This window comes from Diabrotica virgifera, chromosome 10, assembly GCF_917563875.1.
Source record: "Diabrotica virgifera virgifera chromosome 10, PGI_DIABVI_V3a".
NCBI classification, from domain to species: domain Eukaryota; kingdom Metazoa; phylum Arthropoda; class Insecta; order Coleoptera; family Chrysomelidae; genus Diabrotica; species Diabrotica virgifera.
This window is the reverse complement of record NC_065452.1, coordinates 50,319,182-50,335,350: the sequence shown is the minus strand read 5'-3', so window position 1 is coordinate 50,335,350 and position 16,169 is coordinate 50,319,182. Positions and strand designations below refer to the sequence as shown.

Below are 16,169 nucleotides of genomic sequence, written 5' to 3'. Positions count from 1 at the left end.
CAAACTTTGTAATATTTCGAATCCACTCCTTTCCTTTTTTTGTCCTTCAGGTGTATTTTTGCGACATCCGTCTTACCTTTGCTCTCTGTGTTTTTATAAGTTTATCCATATTTTTCTTGGTTAGTGTCCAAGTATTTCTTGCATACGTCTTCTAATACCTGATTAAATAGCTTCGCTGATATAGTGTCACCCTGTCTTATTCCTCTTTTTATCGCTATAAAATTTGTATATTCGCGCCGTTTTATTCTGGTTGTAGCATTTCTGTAGATGTTGTCTATTCATTCTGTGTATCGGTAATATATTATGCTACTGTGTAGCGAGCTTTTTATAGCCAGTGCTCAACAATGTCAAAGGCTTTTTCAAAGTCAACAAAAGCGATGAAAATGGGTATGTTGTACTCGTTGGCTTTTCCTATAAGGATCTTCATTGCCAATATAGGTGGTCACGGGTGCTAAAACCTTCAGAAAAGGTATTATATGATATCTTTAACATGTACAAGAAGGAAAAAGAAATGGTGCTAACATAGGCATTTTAGGCGTTGCTTTCAGGCATCCTGTTGCTATTCAGCAGGCTTCGTTTAGCTTCGTTAGGTCAGGGTCATGATAGGGCCACGTTCACTTTCTTAGCGTGTTCCAACCTATTCCAGACAGGGCATGCGCACTCGCCCGTGGAGAAGCTTAGATCCTTGCTTGTAGTTGTTTGGTCAATTTGGGATATTTGGTCGGACCTTCAGAGCGGTCTTTTAGTAGCTTTATCTTCTTCTTCCTTACCTGCCTTCTCCACGACTGCTGCTTTGAATAGTTCGGTTGATGTGCATCGGTACCATTCCCTCAATTTACTCAACCATGAGATTCTTCTTCCTACACTTCTTTTGCCCTGGATTTTCCATTGTATAATTAATTGAAGTATGTTGTATCTCTCATTACGGAAAACCTGAACCAGTTCCTACGATCTGTGGCTAATGGATTAAGTCCGAAGCCAATCCCCTCTCTACACACACAACATGCCCCAGGTATTGCAGCTTTCGTGTCTTGATGGTTTCCAATATTTCCATTCTTTTGTTGACTCTTCTCATAAATTCGTTGTTTGTTACATGCTCGGTCCATGATATTTCAGGATTTTTCTATACACCCACAGTTGAAATCCTTCCATATTTTTAGTAGTCGACGCGGTAAGTGTCCATGCTTCTATCCCGTAAAGCAGAGTCGAGAAAATATAACACCTTGCTAGCCCAACTCCCAAGTTTAATTTGAGTTCTCTTGCGCAAAGTACCTTTCTTATTTTATTGAAGTTTATTCGTGCTTGCTCTATTCGAACTTTGATTTCTTTGGAGTAATCGTTTGTGTGATTAATTATTGTGCCAAGATAGTTGTAGTTTTCAACCTGTTCTAAAGTTTTACCGTTAATTTCTTATCATTATTCTGGTTTTTGATACCCTCATTTTAGTTTTCTTGATGTTTATTGATAATCCATATTCTTCTCCATACTCAACTATCTTGTTCATTAGCTTTTGAAGGTCTTGGAGGTTGTCCGCTATTATGATAGTATCGTCCGCATATCTAATGTTGTTAATTGGCTTTATTCCTGCTGTTTCTCCCTCCTCTTTTAATAATTTCTACAGTGTATGCATTGAATAGTAGTAGTGACAATACACACCCCTGTCGCACTCCTCTTTTAATTTCGAACCCTTCTGATGTGTCATCATCATCTTGGTGCCCTTAGAGGGCCTCGGCCTTCTCAAGCTTTCTACGCCATTAGGTTCTGTCCGTTGCTTGCATTTTCCAGTTGGCGACTCCGATCTTCTCGGCATCTTGTGTTACCCCGTCCATCCACCTCAGCTTTGGTCTACCCCGTCTTCTCATTCCCACGGGTTGCGCTGTTAGAATATTTTTTATCATGTTCGATTCAAGGGCCCGGGCTACATGTCCTGCCCACTGCAGGCGGTTTCGCTTAATTATAGTGATAATATCTTTTCCACCAAACGTATGCTTGTAGATATTCTGCAGTTCAAGAACCCTTCTGATGTGTGTTCGTTAATGCGTATGTGTGCCTGCTGTTTATAATATAGATTTGTTGTAAATCGAAGGTCATTGTATTGTAATTGTTTTGCTTTGAGGACGTCCATTAGCTCTTTGTGGCGCGCTTTATCGAAAGCCTTGTTGTAATCTATGAAACAGACGTACATATCGTGGTTGAATGCAGTAATATAGTAGCTTCATACATACAAATTATTACATGAAAAAATTTATCACTTATATTGAATTTATTTTTTCAGGAAAATGAAGTCATAATGCTCATGAACAAAATCGACGAGAACTGGTTCGAAGGAAGCGTCAACGGACGTACAGGTTATTTTCCAGTAAATTATGTAAGAGTGGATGTCCCACTTCCATGAATCACCGGTTAACAGAAATCATGAACAACCCCTTATATTTATTTAGATGTTTTTGTGCACGTTACTCTTCTTTTACTTGCCATTTGTAAAAATACTTTGTTTATAGTTAACTTCAACTGCACTTCAAGAAGTGAGATTAGGCCATATATGTATATTATATGCTAGTGATTAAAAGAGCATTTAATTTAGTTAGATAGAAACAAAAGGTACTGAATTTGTAATGTGTTAAAAATCTTCCTGATATTAAAGTTTTTTTCCATTTTGTACATATAGTATATAACGTACATTAAAAACTTTTAATTACTTTTAAAAATATTTTAAATCGATAGAATGTATGTGTGGTTGTGTGCAGTTGAAATTGTGTCATTTATTGAAAGAAAAAAGATATTATGACCCCTGTCAAACTGTCGCCCCCAGCTTGCAGAAATTAAAAAACAAATTGCGCTAAATATCGAGCTATTTATGACCTTTCATATCCCGCAGATTAAAAATTTTGAGCTCGGTACACTGGGCAGGAATTTAATATTTTTTTGTGGGAGGCGGAGTCAACGTTGACTCAGCTCCCCACTACTAAAAAATAGAGATATTGAATCGATATTTGTGGCAGAATTACGAACTATTTATGAGCTTTTCATATTTAAATTTATTATATAAATCATAAATTTAAAAGAAAATTAAATTAATTGTGTTTAAAATATATTTTCCCTGTATATTTTTTAAAAGAAATTGCAATTAAATAATCGAAATGGGCGTATTTTGCGAGCTCATAAATTATTATACGATATGTAGTCGCAAAATAATCAATTTTATTCATTTTAAGTACAATTTTTATCTCTTCAGCCGGGAAGATGGGGAGGTTTTCTTGCGAAAGGATTTCTCATTGATCGAAATGCTCGTATTTTTTTAAGAGTTTATTCTTGGAATTTATACGCTATACGAATTCTACCCGTGATTCGATATATTTTAACTTTTCTCAACATTTTCTCTTGAGTTGAATCAACTAAAGGGTTGTTTTGGGGTTAAAGGGATGAGCTCAAGAATGGAAACTACACTCACCGGCACAAAATTCTGCCACCCAAAAATTTGGATTAAGTTTGACAATCTATAACTTTCTTATTTGTACTCCGATTTTCAAGATTTTTGCACCCTGTTGTAGATATATGTATTGAGGTTGTTTGTTATTATTCCGGTAACATTTTTTTTGTTTAGATGGCATTATACGGGGGGTGAATGGAAGCATTGTATTTTATCCTAACTTTAAAAAATTATGTGGAAAATTGGAGAGCTGATTTTGATTCATACTCCTTTTGTATTATCCTGGAGGTATCACTAAGATTTTTGTTTTTGAATTATCCGAATATCTCTTTTCTTGCAAGAGCTGTAATTAAAAACACAATGGTTTATTTAATTTAAAATATCAAACGCATTAAAATTAACAACACAAAACAAAATTAACAACAAAACAAAAGAATTCAATGACGGGTATGTTCACCTCTCGCAACAACGACTGCTCGCAATTTGTTTGGCATCGAATAAAGATGTGTTGTCCTTGCCTGGGGAATAGCCCGATATTTCTCTACCAAGGCCATAACTGTACCAAATTTTCTGGACGCCTAGGATGACGGCGAATACCTTTTTTTTTAAGTCGTTCCATAAATTCTCAATAGGATTGAGATCTGGGCTGCATGCGGGCCATTTCAATCTTATCAATCCAACCTCTATTTTAGGAGTCCATCAGTGTTTTTATTTACAAAGAATGGTACATCTCTTACAAGAAAAGAGATATTCATTATGCAAAAAACAAAAATTTTAGTGATGCCTCTGGGATAATATGACAGGACCATGAAACAAAATCAGCTCTTCCATTTTTTGCACAGAATTTTTTAAAATTAGGAGAAAATACAAATAATACCATGCAAGCAAAATTTTTGTGTTGCCGGAATAATACCAAACGATATCAATACACGTACCTACAAACTGATGCAAGAATCTTGAAAATCGGAGCACAAATAATAAAGTTATAAATTGTCAAACTTAATCAATAATTTTGAGTGTCGGAATTTTGTGACGGTGAGTGTATATCACTTCGAAAGCGCATAAATATCTCGATTCTGCCGCAAATAGGGACAAATAAATTTAAGTAGTGGGGGGCTGAGCTGACATTGACTCAGCTCCCCATAAAAAATATTAAATTCCTGTCCCTTGTAATGAGATCAAAATTTTTAATCTGCGGGATATGAAAACTCATAAATAGCTATTATTTTAGCTAATTTAATTTTTAATTTAGCGCTATTTGTTTTTTAATTCCTCCAAGTTGGGGGTCAGCTCAACAAGGGTGATATTATGAACGAATCATGCGGACAACATTAATTTTAGTTGTAAATATTAAGTACCTAAATTTAGGTTAGTCTCTTTTATTTAGTCGTTCGTTATGCTTTGTTTTTATTATCAATCCAATATTTTTAATTTTCGACCACTTTTGTGGCGGAGGGGGTCCGCGGGGATCCTCTCCCCACAAAATTGGTCGAAAATTAAAAATATTGCTCCAATACATTATGACTTGTTACTAAAATATATAGTTTTTCAAATAATATACCAAGAAATTAAACAAAAATTACTTATAATGAATATAATCGTATGGCACTGGCAGCCTTATTCTTCTAAGTTGTGGAACGTTTGATGACAATTATATATCTAAATACTGTTTGTTTGAAGACTAAACTAGTCTCAACCTTTTACAACTTGCCAAAATGTTATTTGCATGGAAAAAGTTAATGTTTAAAAATATAAAGTAACCAAATATTCTGTTGATGTTTTAAATTAGATGCTAGGATTTCGGCTAAAACTTTATATTTTATACATGAACTATCAACTAAACCAGCTGTTCTAATACGTATTTAGGACACTTGTGTGAATATATAAATATGTAGATCGGAGAACTTTTTCTATCGAGGAAGTATCAAAAGGAAAAATAACGGATTTGCTAAGTTGGATTTTTCAAAATTACAAACTTATCTTACCTTGGTGTTATTCATTGAGAGTACATATAAACACATCTCTCCTTGCCAGGATTTATTTATTATCCTGTTTTTATTGTCTAAATATTTATCGTATCGATGAAAAGAACAATATGCAGGTAATTTGTGAAATACTTTTTTACATTTAACATTAACACTTTACAAAAAAAGCTGGCCAAAATGAAAATTTTAAAAACTGCCATTTCGGACTAATTCTTGTCCCTAAGCAGGTGATGTGACGGCATCTAGCACTATACTGTAGCGGTTTTTTACTGTAATAACTTATAATTACAATGAAACTAGCGCTATTTATATACGACTTTATTTATATAACTGTACAGTCGAATTTATTTTACAGACTGTCTCTATTTACAAAATTCGTTCCTTATACAAGGTGTCCCAAAAGTAGTGGAACGGTCGAATATTTCGCGAACTAAACATCGGATCGAAAAACTGAAAAATGGGTGTTCAATCATTTTCAAACATCTATTCAATGACACCAAACACCAACCCCCACTACACACCCTACAGTTGGGGTGGGGGTAACTTTAAAATCTCAAATGGAAACCCCCAGTTTTTCTTGCAAATTTGGATTCGTTACGGAAAAGTAGGCAACTGTTATTTAAGACATTTTTTCGAACTGTGGATAGATGGCGCTATAATTGGGAAAAACGATTTATCCTGATACCATAGGTAAATTATAGAAACGGTCTAATGTCTCACGAAATACACTTCCAAATGAGAAACTAAAAAACAGATTTTTAATCTTTTTCGAAAACCTTTCGAGTAACACCAAACGTGACCCTCCAACCCACCCCCTGGATGTGGGGTGGGGGTAACTTTAAAATCTTAAATAGCAACCCCCACTTTTTATTACAGATTCGGATCCGTCACGAAAAATTTAGCAACATTTATTCGAAACATTTTTTTAGAATTGTTAATAGATGGCGCTTTAATTGGAGAAATACGAATTATTAGCGCCATCTATCAGAAATTTTAAAAAATGTTTCGAATAAATGTTGCTTAATTTTTTATGACGAATTCGAATCTGAAATAAAAAGTGGGGGATTTTAGAGATGGCTATTTAATATTTTAAAGTTACCCCCACCCAACCTCCATGGGGTGCGTTGGAGGGTCATGTTTGGTGTTATTCGATAGGTTTTCGAAAAAGATTAAAAATCTGTTTTCTGGTTTCTCATTTAGAAGTTTATTTCGTGAGATATTAGACCGTTTCTATAATTTACCTATGGTATCAGGATAAATCGTTTTTCCTAATTATAGCGCCATCTATCCACAGTTCGAAAAAATGTCTTGAATAAAAGTTGCCTACTTTTACGTAACGAATCCAAATTTGCAAGAAAAACTGGGAGTTTCCATTTGAGATTTTAAAGTTACCCCCCACCCCACCTTCAGGGGGTGTAGAGGGGATTGGTGTTTGGTGTCATTGGATAGATTTTTGAAAATGATTGAACACGTATCACAGTATTTTTCAGTTTTTCGATCCGATGTTTAGTTCGCGAAATATTCGACCGTTCCGCTACTTTTGGGACACCCTATATATTGAATACAAAATACCAGACATTTTCTTGAACGTTCCAGAAAAACGGAACCGCTCATCACTAGTAATCCGTGGCCTTGACTGTCGAACAATCACGAGAAATCGTTTCCTCGCTCGTTCGGTGAGTCATTGTTCCAGATGTCTCCTTACGTGACGTGCTGTCGAGATGAAACCTGTTATTTGCGGTCGGTAATTCGTCACAATACCCTCCAATTTTTTAGCATTATAATTTAAATATGATTTCTGGCATAATATGTCCGCTACTTTTCCAACATTTGTGGCCGTATATCGTCAATAACGCTGCGAATGTTGTCCTCCAATTGGTCAATCGTTTCAAGCATATCGGCATAGACAAGCGACTTCACATAATCCCATAGAAAATAGTCTAGCGGTGTCAAATCGCACGATCTTGTAGGCCAATTCACGGGTCCGAAACGTGAAACTATGCGTTTACCAAACGTTTCCGTCAATAAATCAGCTGTGGCACGAGCAGTGTGACATGTTGTGCTGTCTTGTTGAAACCACAGCTCCTGCACATCATGTTTTTGTCAATTGAGGAATGAAAAAGTCAGTAATCATGGCTCTATAGTTGTCATCATTGACTGTTAACGTTCTGGCCAGCATCGTCAATCATTGGTACGGACCACTGATTCCACCAGCACATAAATCACTCCAAACAGTCAGTTTTTCTGGATGTAATGTTGTCATAACATACACTTGAGAATTATATTCACTCGAAATATTGCAGTTTTGTTTGACGTAGCTATTTAACCAAAAATGAGCTTCATCGCTAACCAAAATTCGCTTATGAAAAATCGGAATCAACGGTAATCTCGTTTTAGGCCCTTTCACCGAATCTACGCCTTGCTAGGTGATCGTATAGCTTCAATTCTCACACGAGTTAGACGATTTAGTAAGCACGCAAACCAAGATCATTCCGCAAATACTTCCATAAAATGGATGGACACATATTCAACTGCTGTGCAAGATGGCGGATAGAATGATTGAGGTACATATTCCTCTATGCTACGCTCTATACCAGCAACAACTTCTTCTGTATGCACTGTACGAAGTTATATAAAGCTACCTGCTTTAAGGACAAGAATTGGACCGAATTGCTAATTTCTGAAATTTTCGTTTTGGCCAGCTTTTTATGTGAAATACTGTTCGTCGTTTAACAATGTGCACTGCGCCATGTTGCCACATAACCTCATACAAAATGAATAATCTTACTTTTTCTGTAAATCTAACGTTTGTATAAATATTGTAAACAGTAAAGTGTCAGAATAGCTTTTATAGCAACATATTGCTCAACAGGACGATTCAATCTAACTTTAATGTGATTATTTTGCAAAAACAATTGTGTTGTAAGTCCAACCCTTATAATAATTGATAGGAAGTGTTAATGTTTAATCTCTTATTCGTGTTTATATAAGGTGTCTTTAAGGTGTTAAATTAATAAAAGCAGGGTTGGATTTATAATTTCTTTTCATAGAGACTTAACAAGTTTCCAGAAATTAACTACTAAAAGGATGTATGTTCATATGAATAAAAAATAACTGGAAAGAAGCTTTATCACTCACTATTACACAAGTAAGTTGAGAAGATTAGACGATCCATTATCTTTGACACGTTTTAGTGCCTACCACAATATACAAGGTGCGTCAGAGTCACCGATAGGAAGCCTATTTGGAAAGTAACGAGCGAGATTAAAAATTCCTTTATGTTAAATTTTAGTAGCTACTAAAACTTAAAGTGACTAAACGTATAAAGGGTGATCATGTATAATATATAAGAGAAACAAGACCAAACACTGTAATTTTTTAAGTATTCTATCTTCTTATATTAGTCGTCGATTATCGAACATTGGCGATCATACATAACCTTGTTTACGGCAGCTCGAAACAGATATCGGATGTCTCTTGATACCACTCACTGAGATTTCGGAGCCAGAGTGTTCTTTTTGGGCCTGGGCCTCTTCTTCCGGCGATCTTGCTCTGTATTATGAAGTATAGAAGGTTATATCTTTCTGAATGTCTCATTACATAACTGAAATATTGTAACTTTCGAATTTTTATTGTTTTCACTATTTCTGTTCTCCATTCCATCTTTATTATCTTCTATCCTCTTTAACCAACTTTTCCAACCTTTTTGGTCTCAATTTGTTCGTATATGGCAGCATGTTTACTTCGCAGTTGAAAGTGACTAAACATATAAAGGGTGATCATAATATAAGAGAAACAAGACCAAATACTGTAATTTTTTAAGTGCTCTCTTTTCTTCTATCAGTGCCCTGTGTCCAGTGCCCAATCGATTATCGAACATTTGCGATCATAACTTTGTTTACGGCAGCTTGAAAGTTTACGGTTTAATATTCTTTTTTGTACCTGGGCCTCTTCTTCCGGCCTTCCCGACCTTTGCTCTGTATTATGAGATATACAAATAAACAGTAGATTTTAACATCCTAGTAATATATAACGCGTTTTATTGAACATTGTAAAACTCATTCTTGTTATTATTTTGACATCCATTTAACGTCTAACTAGTCAAATTTAATTTGTAGCTGCTACTACTGTATTGTTTTTACAGTATAAATACCATTGCACGTCATTATCTACGTCAAATATCTAAGTTGACCTTGTTGCTAATTACAAAAAATCCTGAAATCATTTTAAATGGATATATTACATAATAATTGCAGAAGTGCAGAAAATTAATATCGCAATAACTATTGTAAAACTTGAAACTACACATAGTTGAGTTATACGTCTGTGGATTCTGCATCGGTCCAGCCAGTATCCATCCCAGCAATGTCTTCTGCAATATGGGTTGAAACTCAGATATTTTAATCTGTCCCACACAAAGAAGACTATAAAACATCTCGGTACCTAGTAACATGTCCACTTTACCCGAAAATCCAAATTCAGCATCAGATAGCGGTAAATGAGGGGGTATATCTAATTGAGATATATTTAGATTTTGACTAGGTATCAAACCACAGATCTTTGCCACAACCAAACATGAAATTGTTTTCTGAAAATTACTATGCAATGACTTGAATGACACCATACATCTGCCACTAACACCAGAAGACTTTTGATTGATACCAAATATTCTCATTATGACTGTATCTTGTTGAAGTTCCAACTTACCAGCTAACTCAGAAGTAATCAGGTTTGGCTGACTCCCAGAACCCAATAAAACACGACATGTTTGCCATGAGCCATCCTTTGCCATCACCTGTATCAATGCGGTTGCTAATAGTATTTCACTTGGTACCTCTATTCCATTATCCAAAACAACTGACCCAACATGTTGTGTAACCTCTAACGCCTGTGAAGAAGACGTTCCAACTTGCAAACCACCACCATTACTAGCTTTTCCAGCTTTCGCTCCATCATATTCTTTATTACCACCAGGTCGACCAACTCCCGTCTCTGTATTTGGTCTTACATCATGATGTAACATTGTGTTGTGTTTTTGTCCACATTTCCTACAGTTACCTGCTTTACAGTATTTACTTGTATGATTTGCCTTTTTCAAACAATTTAGACGAAGGCCCAACTTTTTTGCTTGTTCGTACCTCACATAAGTTCTTAATCTCCCAAATTCCACACAGTTATTAATGTAATGTTTATTTTTGCAATAATGACAAAACGGATCTTGAGTTGTCAAATTGAATGTATTAGTCTCTGTTAAGTTTGACTCTGTGTTCACAAATGATTTATGTCGTTGCGATTTAATATGTCCACTGTTATTGTGGCTACCAGCGCTATGTTCCTTATTTTCTTTAACCTTTTTTGAATTCCTCTCAATATTTTTTAAAGTATCTACCCTTTCATTTAGAAACGTTTTGAATTCATCCAAAGTAGCTACTTTTCCCTTTGGCCGCTTTTCCTCCCAACATCTAAATGTAATGTCAAAATTTTTTGTTAGGCAGTGTATAACGATTAGATCCCAATTTTCCACTGAAATATCTAGCTTTTCCAACGTTAACAGGGTTTCTGTCATAGTATCCAACATATTTCTCAAATGATCAGCTGACTCCTTTACCATATTTGGAAACAAGAACAACGCATCTAAATCATAATCAATCAACATGGGAGTATCGTCATACCTGTCACACAAAAGTTTCCAAACAATATTATAACTAACTGCTGACGTTTGCCGCTTCTGCAAAACTTTAGCGGCATCACCCTGTAACGCTCGCTTTAAAAAATGAAATTTTTTAATATCAGGAATACTTTTATCATTGTGGATAAGACTCTGAAAACAATATTTGAACTCTAACCAATTTTCTACAGAACCGTCAAAATTTGCTATTGGAATTGGAGGTAACTTAAACTTAGCCCCCCACCATATACGTCACTGACCAAACTTTGATTGTCATTAGCATTACCAGGATATCTACTGTCATTCACAATCTTTCTAGCTTTCGAGATAATTTTATAAAATAAGTTTTAAAAATTATTAATTCAGATTCTCCATTATATTTTTCATCTAAAAATGCTGCGATCTCGAAGCTCTACGCAGTTTAATCATTACGCACTATTGTCGCTATTAGTAAAGTCAACATTTTTCAGGAACGATTCTTAACAAAATAAGTCAGAAAAAAATGATGTTAGAACCATGCTACAGGTGTCAAATGAAAGAGCATGAGCTAAATTTTCAAATTGGTTTAAAAAAGTGAATAAAAAATGCATTTATTACTAATAAATAATTATACAAAAGTATCATCAATTTTTCCTCATAAACTTTTTATTTTTTATATAATAAATTATATATATTTATTACAATTTTTTATCAATTATTATATACATAACATTACTTGGTAGTTGTGCACCTAAAATACGGTAAAAAATAGATTTTTTTGAAATAAGTTATTCAAAAAGTTTATAAGGAAACATTTACGATAACTGTGCATAATTATTTATTACTAATAAATGCATTTTTTATTCACTTTTTTTTAAACCAATTTGAAAGTTTACCTCATGCTCTGTCATTTGACATCTGTACAATGGTTCTAAAATCATTTTTTTCTGACTTATGTTATTGCAAAAAAAAGCTCTCTGGGATAAACAATTTGAATAAAATTTAAATAATTGAATGAATCGCTTTGAACTTTTCATCACATATTAAGAGCCAAAGAACCCTCATTTCGACAAAAATTTCAAAGCTTTACACTAATTTTTACAATAGCTATTGCGAAAATATTTTTTTTGCAATTTCGACCTTTTTTCGCAATTATATTAACAATAAATGAGTATATCAAACTTTGTAATACGCCATTTTAAAGCTTTTTCCATGCTCTCGAAGACGATTGTACTAAAAAACTATAAGTTTCACTGTTTTCCATTGATTTAAAAAAAGGAAAAACGTCGTTGTTTGGCACTAAATTGTTTATAAATAAAAATGGCCGGCAGGTCCTACGCAGGAAATAATTACAATTTGTTCTTATAGGTATTACCTGTCGAAAAAAACGTTTGAACACCCTGACTGTTGAAGTATGAACAAGGTATATTTTTGCCTTATTACCCTAGCCTAGCCTATTTATAAAGTTTTAGCTGAAATATTGGAAAATTGTTTAATCTCGTCATTCGACATGCTATAGGTGTATCATAATTGTGTGAATTTAATACCTACCAGATATTACCGGTTCACGTTGTGTTTTATATTATCTTTCGAACACATCCAAAAGTTTTGTCTAAACCAGTGATTGCTTATAGGGTACTGCCTATAAACTTGATTACAGACAACTGTATATCATAAATAGAATGAAACTTATTTTTATAATCCTTTCAATTTGGATATAATGTGCTGTTATTTATTGATTGTGTAAAAACTGCACTAGTGTCTTTAGTAATATATTTTATAGAAAAGTTTTCAGGTTTTAGTCATTTTCTATAACTTTAAACATTCATAATATATTATAATAAGAATTAAATTTTATAAGAATGCACATTTGGTCAATCAGGAGTCTTATTTGTCTTCTTCTTCTTGCAGTACCGTCTCCTATCGGAGGTTGGCTGCCATCACAGCAATCTTAACTTTGTTGGCTGCAGCTCTGAACAACTGTATTGAACTGCACCACTACTCCCTTAAATTTCGCAACCAGGAAATCCTCTTACGTCCCACATTTCTCTTTCCGGAGATTTTTCCTTGGATTATGAGTCTTAGCAGAGAGTACTTTTCTCCTCTCATTATGTGGCCTAGATATTCCAGTTTTTTCATTTGTATGACTTCGCATTCCTTCTCCATCTTCAGCAAAACATCTTGATTTGTTACTCTCTCTGTCCATGGTATTTTCCACATTCTCCTGTAGCACCACATCTGGAATGCCTCAATGTTTTTGATGTTTATCTTTTTCAGTGTCCAAGCTTCCATGCCGTACAGCAGAACGGAGAAAACATAGCACCTTAACATTCTCGTTCTTAAGTTTATATTTCTGTCCCGGCTGCATAGGAACTTTTTAATTTTGACAAATGATTGTCTCGCTATCTGAATTCGCCTCTTAATTTCTCTTGTCTGGTCATTAGTATCAGTGAACCAAACCCCTAAATATTTGTAGGACGTAACTCTTTCAACTGGCTGATTATTTATGGTTAAATTCACACTGGTGTATAGCTTCTTTGTTACAATCATGAATTTAGTCTTTTTGATGTTCAGTTTTAGACCATACTTACTGATATGAGTGTTTATGTTTTCCATCAAATACTGTAAATTTGCTAGGTTATGTGTTACTATTAGCGTATCATCAGCGTATCGTATATTGTTAATTAACTCTCCGTTAATGTTCATACCAATGTTTTGCTCTAGGAGCGCTTCCTGACATATTGTTTCGCTATATATATTGAACAGTAGTAGAGAAAGCACACAACCCTGACGCACACCTCGACGAATCTTAATTTCTTCGGTTAACTCATTATCAACCTTGACTTTTGCTGTTTGTCCCCAGTACAACTTGGATATGATGTTAATGTCGCGACTTTCGATGTTTTTGCTTCTTAGTATTTCATACAGCTTTTGGTGTCTGACTTTATCGAAGGCCTTCTCAAAATCTATGAAACCTACATACAGGTCTTATTGGTTTACATCCAACCATCTTTGCATTAACACATTCAGACCAAACAAAGCTTCCCGTGTTCCCAGTCCACTTCTAAATCTTCTGAATCTTATCTATATTTATTCTTATTTGTCTATATATATATATATATATATATATATATATATATATATATATATATATATATATATATATATATATATATAAATCCGGTTCTCTTCTACCGTGAGGTGTCGAGAAAAGTGATGTACTAAACAAGTAAAAATATATCATTACTTTATATGGCCTTTTGTTGGAAGCTTTCTAAACCTTCTTCTTTATGTACCATGCCCTTTCAGAACGTTGGTTATCATCATAGCTATCTTAATTTTATTCACTGCCACTCTAAGTATTTGTATCAATGCCATACCAATAACACAAATTCTTCAATCATGAAGTATTTATTCGTCCTAGAGTTAGCCTGTTATTTTTTCTGACATAATATTTTGTAGCAACCTATATTTGGGACCTCTCATTACATGTTTTAAGTACTTCAGCTTCTTGATGCTTTTTATAATATCAGTAGTCTTGCTGAGGCGTTCTAGTATTGTGGAGTTTCGAATCTTCTCCAACCAAGAAACTTTTAAAATTCTTCTATAGCATCACATTTCAAAAGCCTCAAGGCGATTTAGATCACTTTTATTCACAGTCCAAGACTCGACATCATAAAGTAAGACCGAGAACACGTAGCAGCGAAGTAGATGGATCCTCAATGCCAATTTTAGATCTCTGTTACAAAATACGTTGCACATCCTTCTAAAAGCAGCTCTGGCATGCTAAGTTCTGAATCTAATTTCACCGTGACTCTCTGTGTTACAATTTTACTGATATCCATGGTAAATAATTTGATCAACTTGCTCAAGTTTGGTACTATTTAAATATATAGACGGTTTTATATTCTGTTCAGATCCAGACCTGCTTCCTTATAGATATCAACGACACTGTCAAGGAATGTTTGCAGATATTCTAGAGTAGAAGGTAGTAGTACTGTGTCGTCTGCAATTTTTCCCATTAATATTGTGGCAATATTTTTAGTAGAAGTAGTATAGTTGTCCAAAAGTTCATATTTCTTACGAAAAAACATTTCAATGGAGTCTCTAGCCTATTTCTAAGGAATGAACTAAACTTACGTGCATAGAAATCGGCCCACTTAAAAATTTGGTCATTGTTGATGTCTCACATTTCCTAAACCTGTTTGCCGATTTAAGTGATTTTTTGAACATGTTATGACCTGATTCTTTAACAATACCTCTGTAATAATATTGTTGCTAAACAGGTAAATTTTCATTGTATATCGGATGTACCAATCAAACTGTGTTTTTTTCTCAAAGTTCGCATCACCCTATGGAATATTCTAGCATTTATAAAATACTGAAATTAAAACCCAACTATAGCCTCAGGTTTTCTTAATATTTTGTTTTTTGATTCATTCGATTATGTTGGATAATAAAAAAGTTAGGTGCTGTAACAACTAGACATGTTCTTCATCAATACGCGGTGTTTTTAAATAAGTACGACAAACTGTTAGGGGTAATTCTGCATGAAAAAATAATGACAGTTTTCTTTATAAACGTATGTCCGCAAATGTCTCGTTTCCGAGATGCGGGATGTTGAATTTTTTCATACAAACTGACGATTTATTTATTGCTTTAAAACCAGTTGAGATATGCAAATGAAATTTGTTAGGTTTTAAGAGATAGTTACTGCGGATTTTTTGACATAAAATTAAGAATTTTATATTCACCATTGGCGTGCATACGGGTAATATGATCGGTCATATTACACATATGCGCCGGTAATGGTGAATATTAAATTCTTAATTATATGTCAAGAAATGTGCAATAACTACGTCTTAAAACCCACCAAATTTCATTGGCATATCTCAACCGGTTTTAAAGCAATAAAATAAATCGTCAGTTTGTAAGAAAAAATTCAACATACCGTATCTCGGAAACGAAACATTTGCGGACATACGTTTATAAAGCCAACTGTCATTATTTTTCATGCAGAATTATCCCTTAAAGTTTGTCATACTTATTTAGAAACACCGTGTATTGATGAAGAACATGTCTAGTTGTTAAAGTAAATAACTATTTT

General features: G+C 34.2%; 1 protein-coding gene across 9 annotated transcripts in view; it reads left to right on the top strand.

Annotated features, from left to right (window-relative positions):
- Nucleotides 1-16,169, top strand: part of LOC114334549 (endophilin-A) — a 410,053-nt gene that overhangs the window by 386,415 nt on the left and 7,469 nt on the right. For 7 of the 9 annotated variants that reach the window (XM_050663601.1, XM_050663600.1, XM_050663599.1 and 4 more), the window contains one exon: nucleotides 2,276-2,348. In XM_050663601.1, the coding sequence (XP_050519558.1) occupies nucleotides 2,276-2,348 (73 nt within the window). Of the gene's footprint in view, nucleotides 1-2,275; nucleotides 10,190-16,169 lie in introns of those variants that run through there. The other 2 variants (XM_028284616.2, XM_028284609.2) reach the window with 1 other exon arrangement.